Here is a 17,594-nt window from a genome sequence, read left to right as displayed (position 1 = left end):
CACCTCCCTCATGTGATACCTTTCCTGCAGGCTCATCCTGACATGACCCTCCAGCATGACAATGTCACCAGCCATACTGCTCGTTCGGTGTGCAAGACAGGAATGTCAGTGTTCTGCCATGGCCAGCGAAGAGCCTGGATCTCAATCCCATTGAGCACGACTGGGACCTGTTGGATCGGAGGGTGAGGGATAGGGCCATTCCCCCCAGAAATGTCCAGGAACTTGCCGGTGCCTTGGTGGAAGAGTGGGGTAACATCTCACAGCAAGAACTGGCAGATCTGGTGCAGTCCATGAGGAGGAGATGCACTGCAGTACTTAATGCAGCTGGTGGCCACACCAGATACTGTTACTTTTGATTTTGACCCCCCCCCCCTTTGTTCAGGGACACATTATTAAATTTCTGTTAGTCACATGTCTGTGGAAACTGTTCAGTTTATGTCTCAGTTGTTGAATCCTATGTTCAAACAAATATTTACACATGTTAAGTTTGCTGAAAATTAACACAGTTGACAGTGAGAGGACGTTTATTTTTTGCTGGGTTTATATACTGTATGATTTGTCTTTGTTTCATAGTATAGTTTCTTCTTCTTTTTGTTCTGTTTAGTCACATGATTTCTCAATTTGCAGTAGGTTTGCCAATCGCTTATGCAGCCAGACTTATTTGCCATTCCTTTTGCCTCATCCCTCTCAACCACAACATTTTTCAATTCCTGAGCAATCCACAGGGATTTAACAGTTTTTACAGTCATATTCTTAATGGGTGAATGTTTATTAGTAACTGGAGTAAGCAATTTCATAAATGTGTCAAGTGCAGCGTCTGATTGCTCGTCAATACGCACCACAGACCAGCAAATATTATTTACATCATCAACATAGGAATCACTACAAAACCTCTTGCAGAACCTCTTATACACAATATTAGGTCCAGCCTTTTGAACTTTTGGTTTTCCTAGATATGGCCACCAAATTGTAATCACTACATCCGATGTATTTCGATACTGCTTTAAAGCAAAATATGTGATCAATACATGTGGAGGATTTAATTCCTGTGCTGTTTGTAAATACCCTGGTTCAACAGCTTGGGTTGTATGTACAGTTGAAGTCTGAAGTTTATATACACCTTAGCCAAATACATTTAAACTCAGTTTTTCACAATTCCTGACATTTAATCCTTGTAAAAAAAGGTCAGTTAGGATCACCACTTTATTTTAATAATGTGAAATGTCACAATAATATTAGAGAGAATGATTTATTTCAGCTTTTATTTATTTCATCACATTCACAAGGTGGTTGAATTTTGGCCCATTCCTTCTGACAGAGCTGATGTAACTGAGTCAGGTTTGTAGGCCGTCTTGCCCGCTCAAGCTTTTTCAGTTCTGCCAACAAATTGTCTATATGATTGAGGTCAGGGCTTTGTGATGGCCACTCCAATACCTTAACTTTGTTGTCCTTATGCCATTTTGCCACAACTTTGGAAGTATGCTTGTGGTCATTGTCCATTTGGAAGATCCATTTGCAACCAAGCTTTAACTTCCTGACTGATGTCTTGAGATGTTGCTTCAATATATCCACAGAATTTTACACCCTCATGATGCCATCTATTTTGTGAAGTGCACCAGTCCCTCATGCAGCAAAGCACCCCCACATGATGCTGCCACCCCCGTGCTTCATGGTTGGGATGGTGTTCTTCGGCTTGCAAACCTCCCCCTTTTTCCTCCAAACATAACGATGGTCATTATGGCCAAACAGTTCGATTTTTGTTTCATCAGACCAGAGAACATTTCTCCGAAAAGTACGATATTTGTCCACATGTGCAGTTGCAAACCGTAGTCTGGCTTTTTTATGGCTGTTTTGGAGTAGTGGCTTCTTCCTTGCCGAGCGTACTTTCCGGTTATGTCGATATAGGACTTGTTTTACTGTGGATATAGATACTTTTGTACCTGTTTCCTCAAGTATCTTCACAAGGTCCTTTGCTGTTGTTCTGGGATTGATTTGCACTTTTTGCACCAAAGTACGTTCATCTCTAGGAGACAGAATGCGTCTCCTTCCTGAGCGGTATGACGGCTGCGTGGTCCCATGGTGTTTATACTTGCGTACTATTGTTTGTACAGATGAACGTGGTACCTTCAGGTGTTTGGAAATGGCTCCCAAGGATGAACCAGACTTTGTGGATGTCTACAATTTTCTTTCTAAGGTCTTGGCTGATTTCTTTTGATTTTCCCATGATGTCAAGCAAAGAGGCACTGAGTTTGAAGGTAGGCCTTGAAATACATCCACAGGTACACCTCCAATTGCCTCAAATGATGTCAATTAGCCTTTCAGAAGCTTCTAAAGCCATGACATTATTTTATGGAATTTTCCAAGCTGTTTAAAGGCACAGCCAACTTAGTGTATGTAAACTTTTGCCCCACTGGAATTTTGGTACAGTGAATTATAAGTGAAATAATCTGTATGTAAACAATTGTTGGAAAAATTACGTGTCATGTCCTAACCAACTTGCCAAAACTATAGTTTGTTAATTAACAAGAAATTTGTGGAGTGGTTGAAAAACAAGTTTTAATGACTCCAACCTAAGTGTATGTAAACTTCCGACTTCAACTCTATCTCCTCACAGTGTTATGCTTCTAAACTCCAGTGAACTCTGGGTAGGTCTCAGAGGTTTCCAAGTCCTTGAGTTTACCCTGGACAGAGAGGGAGAAGGAGAAAGAGAAAGGGAGGGAGTGACAGACACTCTTCTGCAGCTGTCTTCCCCAGTCTCTCTCTGCTTCCTCCCTAGACACCAGCTGCACTAGAATATCACTACTGCTGTTCCAGCTGACACACAACTACACAAACAATGGGCTCCCTATGTTCTGTATGTCTATACACCACAAACACACTCCCCCGATGTCAAATGCAGGTATGTGTCCCATGTGTGGCTAGACCGTGCCTGCTGCTAACCCATGCTCAGGTTAAAGCAACTGTAAGTCAGGATGGTAAGTCATCACGCCTCAGGGCAGCAGATCCTATCTCTGCTCAGGGAACAATCCCGCTGGGCACAGACCTTGACTTGCATTTGGTTGAGTTATCAACGAATGTGAATTCAATGTGAAATCATCAAAAATTCACAATGTCATTGGATTTAGGTTAAACATTTGGTGAAAAAAAATGAAATTCCCTCACTTTGATGAATTTCTTTCAAATCCAATCTGTTTTTCATGTTGATTCATCATCACATTACATTTTTTTGTTGAAATGACATGGAAACAACATTGATTCAACCAGTTTTTGCCCAGTGGGATACTCCTTATAGTTGAGGAGTGGATAGCTGGATCAGTGTCCTGCACACTTAAACTTGGAGTTCATTGTTCATGAGATCATGTATAACATTCCCATGAGTAATATAGGGTAGAGATATCTCCTCTGCAGGTTAAAGTGGTCTCATCAGGATATAACAGACTGACAGGATTGTTATGGTCATCATCTCTGTGTTGTACAGTGAACATCACGCTTTACGATGAGAGACCCCATAGCACAAAGCTGGTGAATGACAGATTGTTTGTTGGAGTGATGATGAGGCTAACCAGCTTAACCATCCCAAAGCCTCTCAGGCAAGCCAAGCATGCCGGGGGGCATGATGGGTCAATGGATGCACAGCCAGCTCACAGGGTTGAAGTGTGTCTGGATTAGCTGACACTTAATGAATGTTGCGTTATGCTGAATTACTACCTTTCATGCCAACGACTGAGTTGTTGCAACAAAGAGAACAAGAGACAGATGTAATCTTCAAACCAGCACATGAGGAAAACACAGTGTGTCAAAATGCTAAATACAAACTACATGCCAGCCAACTGTGGTCAAATGTATTCATACAGGAAAGTAAAAGACACCTGTTGGTGTGGTCATGGTCTGACAGTGATGACCAATTAGATAACACTGTTGAATCCCAGTTCAAATGACTCATCCAGGTCTCAGAGTAGACATAACATAGTAAACCTAAATCCGGGACATTCAAATTAGTATGATATGTAACATTTGGTATGGTTACATAAGACAGAAGGTTACTTAAGGCAAAAACGAAAGTAGCGTGGTTGGTCGTGGTGGATGGATTGGTGGGCGGATAACGTGAACGTCAAGCAACCCAAAGGTTGCGTGCTTGAATCTCATCATGGGCAAGTTTAGCATTTTAGCTATTTAACAACTTTGCTATTTAACAAATTTACTTACTACTTTTTACCTACTTTGCAACTACGTATCATGTTAGCTAACCCTTACCCTAACACTAACCCTGTAACCTAACTCCTAACCTAACCCCAACCTTAACCCCTAACCCCTAGTCTAGCTAACATTATCCACTGAGCTAGCGTTAGCCATCTAGCTAATATTAGCCACAAGAAATTCTTAACAGATTGTAAGAATTGCAATTCGTAATATATCATACAAAATGGATAATGGAAATCCTCAAATTAATACATACCATATGAAACGTAACATATCATTCTAATTGTAGTGTTCCAGATTTACATTTACTATGTTACGTCTACCCCTAAGTCCAGGTTGAAATATTCCAAACACACTACAACAAAGATTCATGTGTTTTTGAGAGTCTCTGCAGCACAAAGGATGTTTCCTCACCAGGCTCCTTGCCAGAGTAATGTGTCTGTTCTTAAAGCCTCACACTTCACGTCTGTTCAGATCAGGAGGCAATAGACCAAAGACACATGCCTGTTGGGTGAGCTGCTGCACACAACAGACACTTATGTTTGTGTGGATAAGTACAACAGCTGCAGGGGAGAGAGATAGAGAACAAGGGCCTCCACTGTGTTTTCTGCTCTGAGACTTTACTTGGGTTTACTGCCGCTGGGCCGTGTGCGTTCGTGTGCTCCCAGGTTGATCAATGTAGTCTGCATGAAGGAAGAGTACTGCAGGAGGGGACATGAATCAGTTCTCTGAGAGCTCAAATAAGGCTTTGCAGCTGAACATGAACTTAAAGCACTGCACCTGAGGTCATCAGCTCCTGCCCTCTACTTTGTCTTTATCTCTCTCTCCCCCATATGCACACACACCCCTAAAGACTATTGTTATGTAAATCATAAACCTTTCTTAAAAACTTTATGTGCAAGATGTCTAAGTGGAGAGTGCAATAGAGAGAGCCCACTTTGGGATTTGTAATACATTTCCAATGTGAGCCTGGTTGAAGTAGCTGACACCGCAATCCAGAGAAGGTTTAGGGGTTGGGAAGCGAGTGACTGCAGATGAATCCACTCTGTCACTGACTGTGCAGTACTCTGCTCTTCACTATAATCTACTGCAGCCTATTGATTAGCATTGGGACAAGTGGGAAGGAGGGAGAAGTTAGGTCATCCATAACCTTGGAGGTACTATGGAGATTAGATAGTGTGAGGTGCTGAGTGAATGCTGATGGACATAGGTTAGTACCCCTTATTACTTTGAAGTTCTAAATCAAATACTTGTTTAAAGACCATTTGATGCGATTATGAAATACACCACATTAAAGTTCTACATCTCTCTCATATGCACCAGGACACAAAGCATTGGCTTGGTTCTTTAGTCTGGTTCTCATTTTATTAGAGTAAAATGTAGGGCTACTTTCCATCCAATGTTGTAGTTAAATACACCTTTGAATTTAGTGAGGAAAAACACCCTGTACAAAATAAAACACTTGATACTTTCTTGCCTTCAGAATAGTTTGGCAGTGATATATTTATTTCACACAATAATGAATCATCCACAGTGATTTCACAGCCTCTCATAGGCAATCCTGTCAGATTCTCTTAATTGAAAATAATTATGCATAAATTAAATAATTCAGATCCTTTGAAGACGGTAACCCAAAAAGTAGTAAAGCTTAGAAATAAAGGTAGTAAAGTTCTACTCTCCACAAATCAGGATTTTCACATTACAATGTTTGTATACACTTCAGAGAGAATCCACAGCGTTTAAAAAAACTAATTCACTACCGCGTCATTTGCGAGAACTGAATTCATTCATGGAACAATAAAACATAGTTCTGTTTGTTTATTTTTTCAAACCAAGTGACCTCAATCTGTCAGGTCACATATGTGCTTTTAACACCACAATGTTTTCACTCTTGTTATATTTACAAAAGTCACAAAGCATGAACAGGTTGTGTAAATATTGCATGTGGGATTTGGAAACATTTGCCCACCTACACACACAAATACATTCAACAAGGAATAGTAATTTGCAACTTGTTTGCAACATTGCATAGCAAGGATGTGAGCCAGTATCGAGATGCTGTCATCACTACTTGAAAGAAGGGTTCTGACAAGTTCTGGGTGGAGTAACAAATATTCTGAAGTAAAATTAAAGCTTTGGTTTTCAACACATGTTCTCTAGAATAAACCAACAAACACATATACCTGCATGCGAGATAGGCTATACGGTTTGTAGCTGAAGTATTCAAACATGTATTACAATGATTTCTATCCAACATTGATTGAATGCATTGAGACTGCACATTAAAGGGGGTGTGCAAAGGAACGCGTTCCCATTAATCAGAGGCCAGGGATGTGATAGGGGACCTATGACAACATAGGGACTGTGGCGTGTGTGTTGTTGGTTTTCTGTGTAGAGTTCATCCTTCCTTGGGTTTCCCCTCAAGGAACTCCTGGATCTTCTGCAGGCTCTCTTCCTGCTGGCCCAGCGCCTCCAGTAGAATACCCATTGGTGACTTCTTCAGCCCCGCCCCCTCTATCTTATTCTCCAGTTTATTCTTCATGTTGCGAAGTCGAAGTGAGGCGTGTACAAAGATCACTGAAGTCAAAATATATAGAAGCAGATTAATACCCTTACTTTGCACTAATGTAAAAACACCAATGTAAGTAATACCTCCAGGATATTTTCAAATTGGAATAACTTCAATTCAAGTTTGCCTATTTATTTACCAATGGCATAATTGTGGTGTAACTTAAAGAAACATTTAATACCAAACCGTTAAACTTACAGAGAATAGGAAATGTGATCCCAAACATGAAGACCATGACACCATCGAAGAGAGACATAAGAAAGTAGCTGGCTACCATCACTGCCATGACAAATAATGTGGGGTTCTGCCTCTTAAAGTCTTTGATCATGGCCTTATTCTCTCCAGCCCACACTGAGCCCAGGAAGACCAGCGACACCACTGCCATGCCCATGAACATCCCCATAGGGTTGAGAAACCTGCAGGGAAACACATACCACAACATAATGAGAGGGCTGGGTGGGTGGAACAGTTGATATTTCATGTAGTCATGGATACCATCTAGTGGTGATAGGTTGTCAACACATCAACGTGACTTTTTAGCCCAAATGCAAATATTTATACAAAAGATGTTTCATTAACAACCACAATGAGAGCAATTTCAAAGATTATGATGACATGTTACAGAAGTGAATCTACAAAAGAATAACCCACTGAAGGATGAGTGGGACATTTACACAGCAAGTAGTTTTGACATAACATTCCTAACATTGCACCATAGGGCTATCATTTCCAATGGTTTGTCTCAAACTTAATTCAAGAGTGTTGTTTAAGATAAGATGACTCCTGGACGTTATGTCTTCTGACTCCAATAGTGAACTTTGCCCAACCTCCAGTGAATAACGACAGCTGTTTCTCATATCCCTGTGATCTAGAACAGCAGCTGATAAGTGAGCAGGGATTAGGGGCCTAGTAGTTGACCACCATAGCAGCGGTGTGTCATCATAACCATGTTGGTCTAGCCAAAAGATGAATTTTTTTGGGAAAAACTGAATCCACATTTTTAAAGTAAAAACCCTTCCTCTATAGTGATTTTGGTGATCAATTGTTAGTTATGCAGTCATGACAGGATACCACCATTTGTGAAATTACACATTGTAAATCTGAGCAATTCTAGAAAACAAAATAACGAATTAGACACTAGCAAGGGTTTATATTAATTTTCTAAAAGCATTGTGAAATTAAATAAATGAAATGTTAATGTGATAACATACATAGAAAAGCATTGCATTTGCAATAGCTGACTAAATGGCTGTTTGAATTTAAATAATGCAGTCCCGGCTTTCATCTGTTGGGAATAACCACAACAAGGACTGCATGCTGCATCCAGAGATTAACCACTGCCAAGATGTGGTGGCTTTTTGTGTGCTTTTCAGCAGCCATTGCATCACCCAGGTGGGTGCTACATGTTTGGCAATAGAGGACCAGTACCTACAGAGTGACGTTTGGAGGAACATCAACATCATGCATAGTAGCCACATAGTGCCATAACAGCTGCTATGGGCAGCGCCTATGTTTAGACTTTAAAGTGAGTCCCTGCATCCATAATTAGCTAATGAGACCCAACTTTAATTTCAGGCATTAGTGAAAGGTGCAATCTGGGATCTGAGAATCTGTTTAATGGCCATTGATAAAATTATTCTTTAAGAACTTATAAATGGCTCAGCTCAATAGCACAACTGTTTTACCCTATCACATCACAAATTATACTCCATTGTTCATACACACACACACAAACAAGAAAAACCTAACAATGTATACCAAAACATTTAGCTGATAAACGAATCCAAGATTGTAGTTTTAATTGATGTTAACTGTTATAACTAGTGATGGTGAACTACAGTAAATCAGATTTCCCAACACTTAAAGCTGCAATATGTAACTTTTTAGGCGACAGACCAGATTCACATAAAAATGAAAGTTATAGAGCAAGTCTAAGAAGCAGTATATCTATTAAATGTTCACTATTTATATGCTTCCCGTCCTTACGTTTAGTTTGTCTTTTTACTTTCGATTTTATAAACTAGCTCCAAACAGCTGAAAATACTATTTCCTGGCATTGAAAATATATTGTACTGCAGATTTGAAGGTACAATGATTATCGACACCATTCATTGCTTGTTTAATCACATAAACTGAAATTAGGCAAACTATTAACATTTTAGCAAACAGGAAATGGCTGAGTGATTTCTGCACATTTAATATACCACCCAGCCCATTTTAACCTGAGTGTAGTATGACACACCAGATATTTTATGTTCTCGATACAAATTGTGGACAGTGTCTCATGCTACTTACCCCACAATAAGGAAAACAATGATAGCCATTGTAAAATAGTTTGTCTGATAATAAAGCAAGTTGTTGACAACCCTGTTGTTCCATCTAGGTAAATCTCTCGCGTCTGGTTTAGCAAATCGGTCGGAACCTGGGAAGAAATCGTCCCAGGGTTTCAGCGGTGTGAGTTCTACCCTAGCCATGTGGCTACTGTGTGAAGAGTGTATAATATAATGACTCGGCTTGTTGTAGGCTACAGCAAACAGAAGATCAGATTCAAGAGTCACTAAATAAAAAATGTTCAGTTTCTCGCGATAGCTTTCGAAGTACCACCCTGTAGAACCCATAGATCAATGAATGGTCTGATCAAAGGCCACGGAGTCATTTATCTAACGTGCTGAAAATGCGTTTTATCATCTCTCTGATAACAGTTAATTGATTTTAGAGTAATTTATTGAATCAATTTAAAATAGTTATCAACCATACATATATTTACAGTATTTTCATCTCTCTCTCGCTCAGTCAAAATGAGCTGACAAGTGGAAATATGGCATTAGTACTTAGTTTAGGGAAATGTTCTACGCTGCTAGACATTGCGCAACTGTAGTAACAAAGTGACTGAGACCAAAAGTGTCAAATAAATTGCAACAAAGTAACAGTAATTCAAAAAATTATTCGAATGAAATCGCGCGTTGTTTCTTCTGTACCCCGCCCTTTTTATGACGAATCACACTCTTATTGGTCACAGTCAGCGACTTCCTGTGGTGAAAGGAAGTACACTTCCTGTTGTAGCAGAACAAGTATGGAACGGGAATAATGTTTCTACCAACATCCCCAAAGAAGGGAAATTATTCATATTTTATTGCAGGTCCGTCCATATGAAATTAATAGCCAGCTGCATGATGATACAATTATATTTTACCAGATTAACTTTTTAAATATATGTCGCTTACAAGAGCCAATATGCTCGCTTCAGTTTGCTAAATTATCTAGCAATAGCTAGTGGAACATGGAATCCAATTTCTGTGCTAACCAGCAACTAGCTGTAATGATAATATTACGATAGTTGTTTGGTCTCTAAACTAGCTGAATGTGTGTGGCAACCCCCACAAGTTAATTCACTGCAATTGCACATCAATAGTTAACGTTAGCTAGCTAACCACAGCTAGCTATAGCTAACATTGACTTGCTCTGCTCAACGACAGTATCTAGATGTGGGGGAGAATCCTGAATCCTGTGGTGAGTAGCAGAGTTCGTCTCACTTGGAGTGCCAGAAGTCTCTTCACCATGCAGCTGAAGACTACAGAGTTCAAGTCTTTATTCAGCGATGGACTGAATGGCATAGCAGGTGAGAGCAGGTACATTTTTGCTACCAACCAATTTGGCTATATCAAAGTCTAGGTCAGTGGCACTTAACCTCACAAGCAGAAAGTGGAAGATGAGAACTGCTCAGAATAAGTTTATCCTCGGGAGTTTAAAAATAACCCATTTCTCTACTTAGTGATTTGTAATATTATGAACCTTTATTTAAACCGGGACATTGAGAGAACGCTTTCACAAGGGAGCCCTGTACAGTGGGGCAAAAAAGTATTTAGTCAGCCACCAATTGTGCAAGTTCTCCCACTTAAAAAGATGAGAGGCCTGTAATTTATCATAGGTACACTTCAACTATGACAGACAAAATGAGGAGAAAAAATCCAGAAAATCACATTGTAGCATTTAATTAATTTATTTGCAAATTATGGTGAAAAATAAGTATTTGGTCAATAACAAAAGTTTCTCAATTATATACCCTTTGTTGGCAATGACAGAGGTCAAACGTTTTCAGTAAGTCTTCACAAGGTTTTCACACACTGTTGCTGGTATTTTGGCCCATTCCCCCATGCAGATCTCCTCTAGAGCAGTGATGTTTTGGGGCTGTTGCTGGGCAACACAGACTTTCAACTCCCTCCAAAGATTTTCTAAGGGGTTGAGATCTGGAGACTGGCTATGCCACTCCAGGACCTTGAAATGCTTCTTACGAAGCCACTCCTTCGTTGCCCGGGCGGTGTGTTTGGGATCATTGTCATGCTGAAAGACCCAGCCACGTTTCATCTTCAATTCCCTTGCTGATGGAAGGAGGTTTTCACTCAAAATCTCACGATACATGGCCCCATTCATTCTTTCCTTTACACGGATCAGTCGTCCTGGTCCCTTTGCAGAAAAACAGCCCCAAAGCATGATGTTTCCATCCCCATGCTTCACAGTAGGTATGGTGTTCTTTGGATGCAACTCAGCATTCTTTGTCCTCCAAACACGATAAGTTGAGTTTACCAAAAAGTTATATTTTGGTTTCATCTGACCATATGACACTCTCCCAATCTTCTTCTGGATCATCCAAATGCTGTCTAGCAAACTTCAGACGGGCCTGGACATGTACTGGCTTAAGCAGGGGGACACGTCTGGCACTGCAGGATTTGAGTCCCTGGCGGCGTAGTGTGTTACTGATGGTAGGCTTTGTTACTTTGGTCCCAGCTCTCTGCAGGTCATTCCCTAGGACCCCCCATGTGGTTCTGGGATTTTTGCTCACCGTTCTTGTGATCATTTTGACCCCACGGGGTGAGATCTTGTGTGGAGCCCCAGATCGAGGGAGATTATCAGTGGTCTTGTATGTCTTCCATTTCCTAATAATTGCTCCCACAGTTGATTTTTTTCAAACCAAGCTGCTTACCTATTGCAGATTCAGTCTTCCCAGCCTGGTGCAGGTCTACAATTTTGTTTCTGGTGTCCTTTGACAGCTCTTTGGTCTTGGCCATAGTGGAGTTTGGAGTGTGACTGTTTGAGGTTGTGGACAGGTGTCTTTTATACTGATAACAAGTTCAAACAGGTGCCATTAATACAGGTAACGAGTGGAGGACAGAGGAGCCTGTCCTCCACTCGTTACAGGTCTGTGAGAGCCAGAAATCTTGCTTGTTTGTAGGTGACCAAATACTTATTTTCCACCATAATTTGCAAAGAAATTCATAAAAAATCCTACAATGTGATTTTCTGGATTTTTTTTCTCATTTTCTCTGTCATAGTTGAAGTGTACCTATGATGAAAATTACAGGCCTCTCTCATCCTTTTAAGTGGGAGAACTTGCACAATTGGTGGCTGACTAAATACTTTTCTGCCCCACTGTATTTCTCCATAGAGATCTTTGAGAAGCACAAGTTTGAGCTGAGGATAGCAGGGGGTGCTGTGAGGGACCTCTTGTCTGGGAAGCGGCCAGAGGATGTGGACTTTGCGACCACAGCAACACCAGAGGAGATGAAGAGCATGTTCCAGAATGCAGGGATCAGGATGATCAACAATAAAGGGGAGAAGCATGGGACCATCACTGCTCGAGTAAGAGTACCCAAGATTGATGTGCAGTTTGACCAGCTATACACAAATATTCCAGATCACATCAGTCTCACATTTTGGATGCTGAAATGTTCTCTTACACTACATTTCTTTCTACAGTCTGATTTTGTTACGATGGGGTGAAGTGTTAAAAGTCAATGTAGCGTGAATTCTGCTGTACCGTAGGCCTGTGTGTTTGTTGCTTTAAAACACATGACATTTGTCTTTTCATCTCTAGCTTCACAATGAGAACTTTGAAGTGACCACACTGCGTGTAGATGTTGAGACGGATGGACGTCATGCAGAGGTAGAGTTCACAACAGACTGGCAAAAAGACGCAGAGCGTAGAGACCTCACCATCAACTCCATGTTTTTAGGTGTGTTTATAGTATATTTTCACCCCTTCTGAAATGAATGCCAAACTTGACATTAGAAGGGGGGATAAACCATGTCTTATTTGATTTCTGACCAAACAGGGTTAGATGGGACCCTATATGATTACTTCCAAGGATATGAGGACCTCAAGAACCGAAAGGTTCAGTTTGTTGGCTGTGCTGAGCAAAGGATTCAGGAGGACTACTTGAGAATATTACGATACTTCAGGTAATCTAGACTTGTCTGGGGTGTAAATGGGGCAGGTGTTTGTTGGACTTGGCTATGGCTATTAACAAATTCAACTTTAGTATATGAGGGTTTCTGCATGTTATTTCTGTCCTTACTTGTGTATTTCCCTCGGTCTGCCCCCAGGTTTTATGGCCGGGTGTCAGTAAAGGCAGCAGAACATGACCCTGCCACCTTGGAGGCCATCAGGGAAAACGCCCGTGGCCTGGCAGCCATATCAGGGGAGCGCATCTGGGTTGAGCTGAAGAAGATGGTGGTGGGTAACCATGCTGCCCACCTACTAAAGGTCATGTATGAGCTGGGCCTGGCTCAGTACATAGGTGAGGGAGAAAGCCCTGTTTGCTAAGAACAATGTTATGGGGAATCATGCAACCAATTATAGTAACCATGCAACCAACTACATAAAGCATACCTCAAAGCACTATATTTAGGGCGTCCCGGTGACAGACCACTAGAAATGTTCTCAGCTAGAGCATAGGTATTTTTAGATGTTATTGTAATTGTAGTTGTGTAAGAGTTATACTTTTATTCCAAGGTTTACCTGCAGAGGGCGACGTGGAGGAGATGAAGCGGATCTGGGAGCATGTGAAGGACCATTCTCCCAAGCCTGTGACTGTTCTGTCGGCCCTGTTCCGCTGCTCCCAGGATGTGGAGAAGATGGACCTGAGGCTGAAGGTCTCCAGGGAGGAGAAGAACCTGGGTCTGTTCCTGGTCAAACACAGACAGGACCTCCATAAGTCCCAGGATGATCCAGACAGCCTGAAGCCCTACACTGACTTTATCATCGATGTAAGCACAGTCAAAATGAGTTGATGTAATACCACTTACTGTATTTAAATTAAGACTGTCAAGATGGTGTCCTTTTTGGAACTGAGTGTATGAAGCCCAATCTGACAGAACCACATGGTCTGATAGATCATTTCTATGTATCTTGTTTGTAGAGTCGGGAGGTGGATGCTCAGAGTAAAGTATGTGAACTGCTCAAGTACCAGGGAGAGGACAAGTTACTGGCAGAGATGAGCAGATGGTCCATTCCTCGCTTCCCTGTGAGTGGGCATGACTTGAGGAAGATGGGCATCACCTCAGGCAAGGAGATCGGTACTACCCTACAGAACCTACGAGACGTGTGGAAAAGGAGCCGTTACCAGATGGACAAAGACGAGCTGCTTTGTCATGTTAACAAGACATAATTCCAGTGTGTATCAGGTGTTACCCGCTCATACACAGTGTTGAATATGAGAATGAGAAAGAAACCCACAAGGACTGAATCATATTTACTGTGTTTAACTAATTTAGCCCAGTGCAGCACTTAGAGTTTGGGTATTATGCTCTCAGCTGCACCGCTGTCCTATGAAGAAAGTTTGTAATCAACCTAAGCCACTGCAGTATCTCAACATCTGTGGCATTATTGATATCAGAACTATTATTTTGTACATTTCCTGCCCCCGCAATTCCTTTGAGATTGGCCAGTCTGCTGTTGGGATTTTAGTTGGGATTCAGTCAATACGATTAAGTGGAAAACTGGATATTTTGCCAATTCTCAATGGTGATTGGAGAGATTTGAGCAATGAAAGGCTAATGAGCAATGTGTAATTGTTTTAAATGCCCTATAATCATATCTCAGAAAGCTGGTCTTCTTTGACCAATATAGTGAACTGAATAAATCTGTATTTCATGGGCTGAGAAAAAACATGACTCCAGGAATTTAGATTTTTTTTTTTTGACAACTCATCAAATGGCTTGAGGGTGAAATCAGCTTGTGTATAGTGTGTTTTCTCTTATTAAATATTTAGTCTATTTAATTAATGTTTCATAGATAAAGCAGATGGTGTGTAAAAGGTTCAACTATAGCCTAACTTTGAAAGGATGATACTTAAGTGACACATAATAAAGCCCAAGCTTGACTTGAACAAAATACAAATGGTATTCTACTTAATTTTGATATTCATATATATATATATATATGCTGCTTACTGTGTGATGCCTATTAGTCCTATCATGTTGTACTATTGCATGCCACTTTCTGCCTTTTGCAGTGAGTACCGGTATAACCTTTCCAGATGTATAATTTATTTATAAAATGTATAGAAGGCGTTATTGTAAGGACGCAGAAGCATAGCCCCTCCCTCCTGCTGCGCATCCAATGTATATATAAATAATTTGCTGCTGCCGACTCTCCTCTATTCACATCGTTGCACGCACTTGGTGACATCCACCTCCAAAGTTTTCGCGCGTCAAGACGCTTTCTAGGTCTATCCTTTAAACAATTGCTGTAGAACAGTTCACGTCTTTAGTCTGTTAATAATTATGTGTACATTTTCACAAGGAAAATTGTATTTCAGTTGCATATATTTTCCAAGGCAGATTTTGGTAATTGTGATATGCTGTGCAGTTGATAGGTTATATTTGAACTATTCGTGAACATTAACTTAAAGACCGAATTATTTGAGTTTTTCTCTTAAAATTGTGTCATTTTGTAGCTAAAGTATGACTTTCTTTACTTCAAATAATAGTAATATAAGTTTGGAAACGGAATTGGCAGAAGATGTGCCTCGTGATGAGCGCTTGGCTCGAGTTGAAATAGCCCTTTTGAGCATCATATTTTTCAGTGCCGCAATGTTAAACTTTGTACTGCTATTGGTGCTGTGGAAGCGGAGGAAGCAGCTGTCGAGGATGCGCGTCTTTGTTTTTCACCTTTGCCTGGCAGACCTGGTGGTCACCTTTTTCCAAGTTTGTCCGCAGCTGATGTGGGATGTAACGGACAGATTCATTGGTCCTGACATAATGTGCCGCCTGGTGAAATACATGCAGGTCGTTGGCATGTTTGCCTCCACTTACATGATTGTAGTGATGACCATTGATCGCTACCAAGCCATCTGTAACCCCATGGTGACTTTCCAAAGGCGCAGAGCGAGCTGGAACGTGCCTGTGTGCGTTGCATGGTCCGTGTCCCTCTTCGGCAGTCTCCCTCAACTGTTCATCTTCTCCCGAGTTCAAATTGCGCCTGGTGTCTATGACTGCTGGGCTGACTTCATCAAACCTTGGGGACTAAAAGCTTACGTGACCTGGACCACTCTGGTGATATTTGTGTTGCCAATCTTAACTGTTATCGTTTGCCAGGTGCGTATTTGCCGAGCTGTTCAAATCAACTTTCACATGAAAACACATCAAGCATCGGAAATTGTCACCAAACCTCTGCACTCCAGGACCAGTAGTGTTGCTGGAGTGTCCAAAGCCAGGATTAAGACCGTGAAGATGACTGTGGTTATTGTTCTTGTCTACATTATCTGTTGGACTCCTTTCTTCACTGTCCAGCTGTGGTCTGTCTGGGATGTCCAAGCACCCACTGAGAGTAAGTGCTCTTCAATATTCAGAAAAACTTACAATTCTACTAGAATTCAATCATATTGTCAAATGTTTTAATGCCTGAATTAAAACTTTACAACGTAGGTTTAATTTATTTATCTTCTATTGGGGTAGGCCTATGCTAAAATGTATAGAATTATGAATCAGGATGCTGCTACTTTTTAATAATATTCTGTGTTTTAATATCGATTTCAGCTGCAACTTTCTCTATCCTGATGCTTCTGGCAAGTCTGAACAGCTGTGCAAACCCCTGCATCTACCTGCTCTTCAGCGGGAAGCTCCCCAAGAGACTCATGGCGGTGTGTGTTAGCCAGTCGGACATTAAGGACTCCATACAAGAAGAAGCCACTGTGGTCAGCTCCTTGTACATCAGTTTTAAGAGCCTTTCCGAATCCAGATGAAACAAGCGGCACAGCGCTCTCTCGGGCTGATAGAGCTTGATGTACACAGTTGAAGTTGGAAGTTTACATACACTTAGGTTGGAGCCCTTAAAACTCATTTTTCAACCACTCCACAAATGTATTGTTAACAAACTATAGTTTTGGCAAGTTGATTAGGACATCTACTTTCTGCATGACACAAGTCATTTTTCTCAACAATTGTTTACAGACAGATTATTTCACTTATAATTCACTGTATCACAATTCCAGTGGGACAGAAGTTTACACACACTAAGTTGACTGTGCCTTTAAACAGCTTGGAAAATTCCATAAAATTATGTCATGGCTTTAGAAGCTTCTGATAGGCTAAATGACATCATTGAGTCAATTGGAGGTGTATCTGTGGATGTATTTCAAGGCCTACCTTCAAACTCAAAGCCTCTTTGCTTGACATCATGGGAAAATCAAAAGAAATCAGCCAGAATTGTAGACCTCCACAAGTCTGGTTCATCCTTGGGAGCAATTTCCAAATGCCTGAAGGTACCACGTTCATCTGTACAAACAATAGTACGCAAGTATAAACACCATAGGACCACGCAGCCATCATACCGCTCAGAAAGGAGACGTGTTCTGTCTCCTAGAGATTAACGTACTTTTGTGCAAAAAGTGCAAATCAATCCCAGAACAACAGCAAAGGACCTTGTGAAGATGCTGGAGGAAATAGGTACAAAAGTATCTATATCCACAGTAAAACGAGTCCTACATCGACATAACCTGAAAGGCCGCTCAGCAAGGAAGAAGCCACTGCTCCAAAACCACCATGA

At 41.0% G+C, this 17,594-nt stretch overlaps 3 protein-coding genes across 3 annotated transcripts; 2 read left to right on the top strand and 1 right to left on the bottom strand.

Moving 5' to 3' along the window:
• Positions 1 to 5,669: 5,669 nt before the first annotated feature.
• LOC139369884 (PRA1 family protein 3-like) lies at positions 5,670 to 9,337 on the bottom strand. Its single transcript, XM_071109166.1, has 3 exons — positions 9,065 to 9,337; positions 6,968 to 7,185; positions 5,670 to 6,777 (listed from the first exon to the last, which is right to left on the bottom strand). Exons 1-3 carry the CDS (start codon positions 9,241 to 9,243, stop codon positions 6,599 to 6,601), a joined length of 576 nt encoding a protein of 191 aa, XP_070965267.1. The 5' UTR covers positions 9,244 to 9,337; the 3' UTR covers positions 5,670 to 6,598.
• Positions 9,338 to 9,784: 447 nt separating this feature from the next.
• LOC139371281 (tRNA nucleotidyl transferase, CCA-adding, 1) lies at positions 9,785 to 14,945 on the top strand. Its single transcript, XM_071111566.1, has 8 exons — positions 9,785 to 9,908; positions 10,246 to 10,388; positions 12,213 to 12,406; positions 12,642 to 12,780; positions 12,880 to 13,006; positions 13,151 to 13,344; positions 13,560 to 13,813; positions 13,966 to 14,945. Exons 2-8 carry the CDS (start codon positions 10,253 to 10,255, stop codon positions 14,212 to 14,214), a joined length of 1,293 nt encoding a protein of 430 aa, XP_070967667.1. The 5' UTR covers positions 9,785 to 9,908; positions 10,246 to 10,252; the 3' UTR covers positions 14,215 to 14,945.
• Positions 14,946 to 15,511: 566 nt separating this feature from the next.
• LOC139369883 (vasopressin V2 receptor-like) lies at positions 15,512 to 16,791 on the top strand. The gene is made up of 2 exons (XM_071109165.1): positions 15,512 to 16,376; positions 16,586 to 16,791. The coding sequence occupies exons 1-2, from the start codon at positions 15,512 to 15,514 to the stop codon at positions 16,789 to 16,791; spliced, it is 1,071 nt and encodes a 356-aa protein (XP_070965266.1).
• The last annotated feature ends 803 nt before the right edge of the window (positions 16,792 to 17,594 follow it).

Source organism: Oncorhynchus clarkii, chromosome 17, assembly GCF_045791955.1.
Source record: "Oncorhynchus clarkii lewisi isolate Uvic-CL-2024 chromosome 17, UVic_Ocla_1.0, whole genome shotgun sequence".
In the NCBI taxonomy this organism is placed as follows: domain Eukaryota; kingdom Metazoa; phylum Chordata; class Actinopteri; order Salmoniformes; family Salmonidae; genus Oncorhynchus; species Oncorhynchus clarkii.
The sequence above is the reverse complement of the archived record's forward strand: the minus strand, read 5'-3'. Positions and strand labels throughout refer to the sequence as shown.

What these genes read in the sequence shown, in the direction of transcription:
- LOC139369884 (XM_071109166.1), bottom strand. Translation starts at nt 9,243, where the DNA reads ATGGCTAGGGTAGAACTCACACCGCTGAAACCCTGGGACGATTTCTTC. An exon ending in ATTGTTTTCCTTATTGTGGG is followed by an intron (nt 7,186 to 9,064) that starts GTAAGTAGCATG and finishes GTTTCCCTGCAG; the next exon opens with GTTTCTCAACCCTATGGGGA. An exon ending in GATCACATTTCCTATTCTCT is followed by an intron (nt 6,778 to 6,967) that starts GTAAGTTTAACG and finishes TTTTGACTTCAG; the next exon opens with TGATCTTTGTACACGCCTCA.
- LOC139371281 (XM_071111566.1), top strand. Translation starts at nt 10,253, where the DNA reads ATGTGGGGGAGAATCCTGAATCCTGTGGTGAGTAGCAGAGTTCGTCTC. An exon ending in TGGACTGAATGGCATAGCAG is followed by an intron (nt 10,389 to 12,212) that starts GTGAGAGCAGGT and finishes ATTTCTCCATAG; the next exon opens with AGATCTTTGAGAAGCACAAG. An exon ending in CATCAACTCCATGTTTTTAG is followed by an intron (nt 12,781 to 12,879) that starts GTGTGTTTATAG and finishes CTGACCAAACAG; the next exon opens with GGTTAGATGGGACCCTATAT.
- LOC139369883 (XM_071109165.1), top strand. Translation starts at nt 15,512, where the DNA reads ATGACTTTCTTTACTTCAAATAATAGTAATATAAGTTTGGAAACGGAA. An exon ending in TGTCCAAGCACCCACTGAGA is followed by an intron (nt 16,377 to 16,585) that starts GTAAGTGCTCTT and finishes TATCGATTTCAG; the next exon opens with CTGCAACTTTCTCTATCCTG.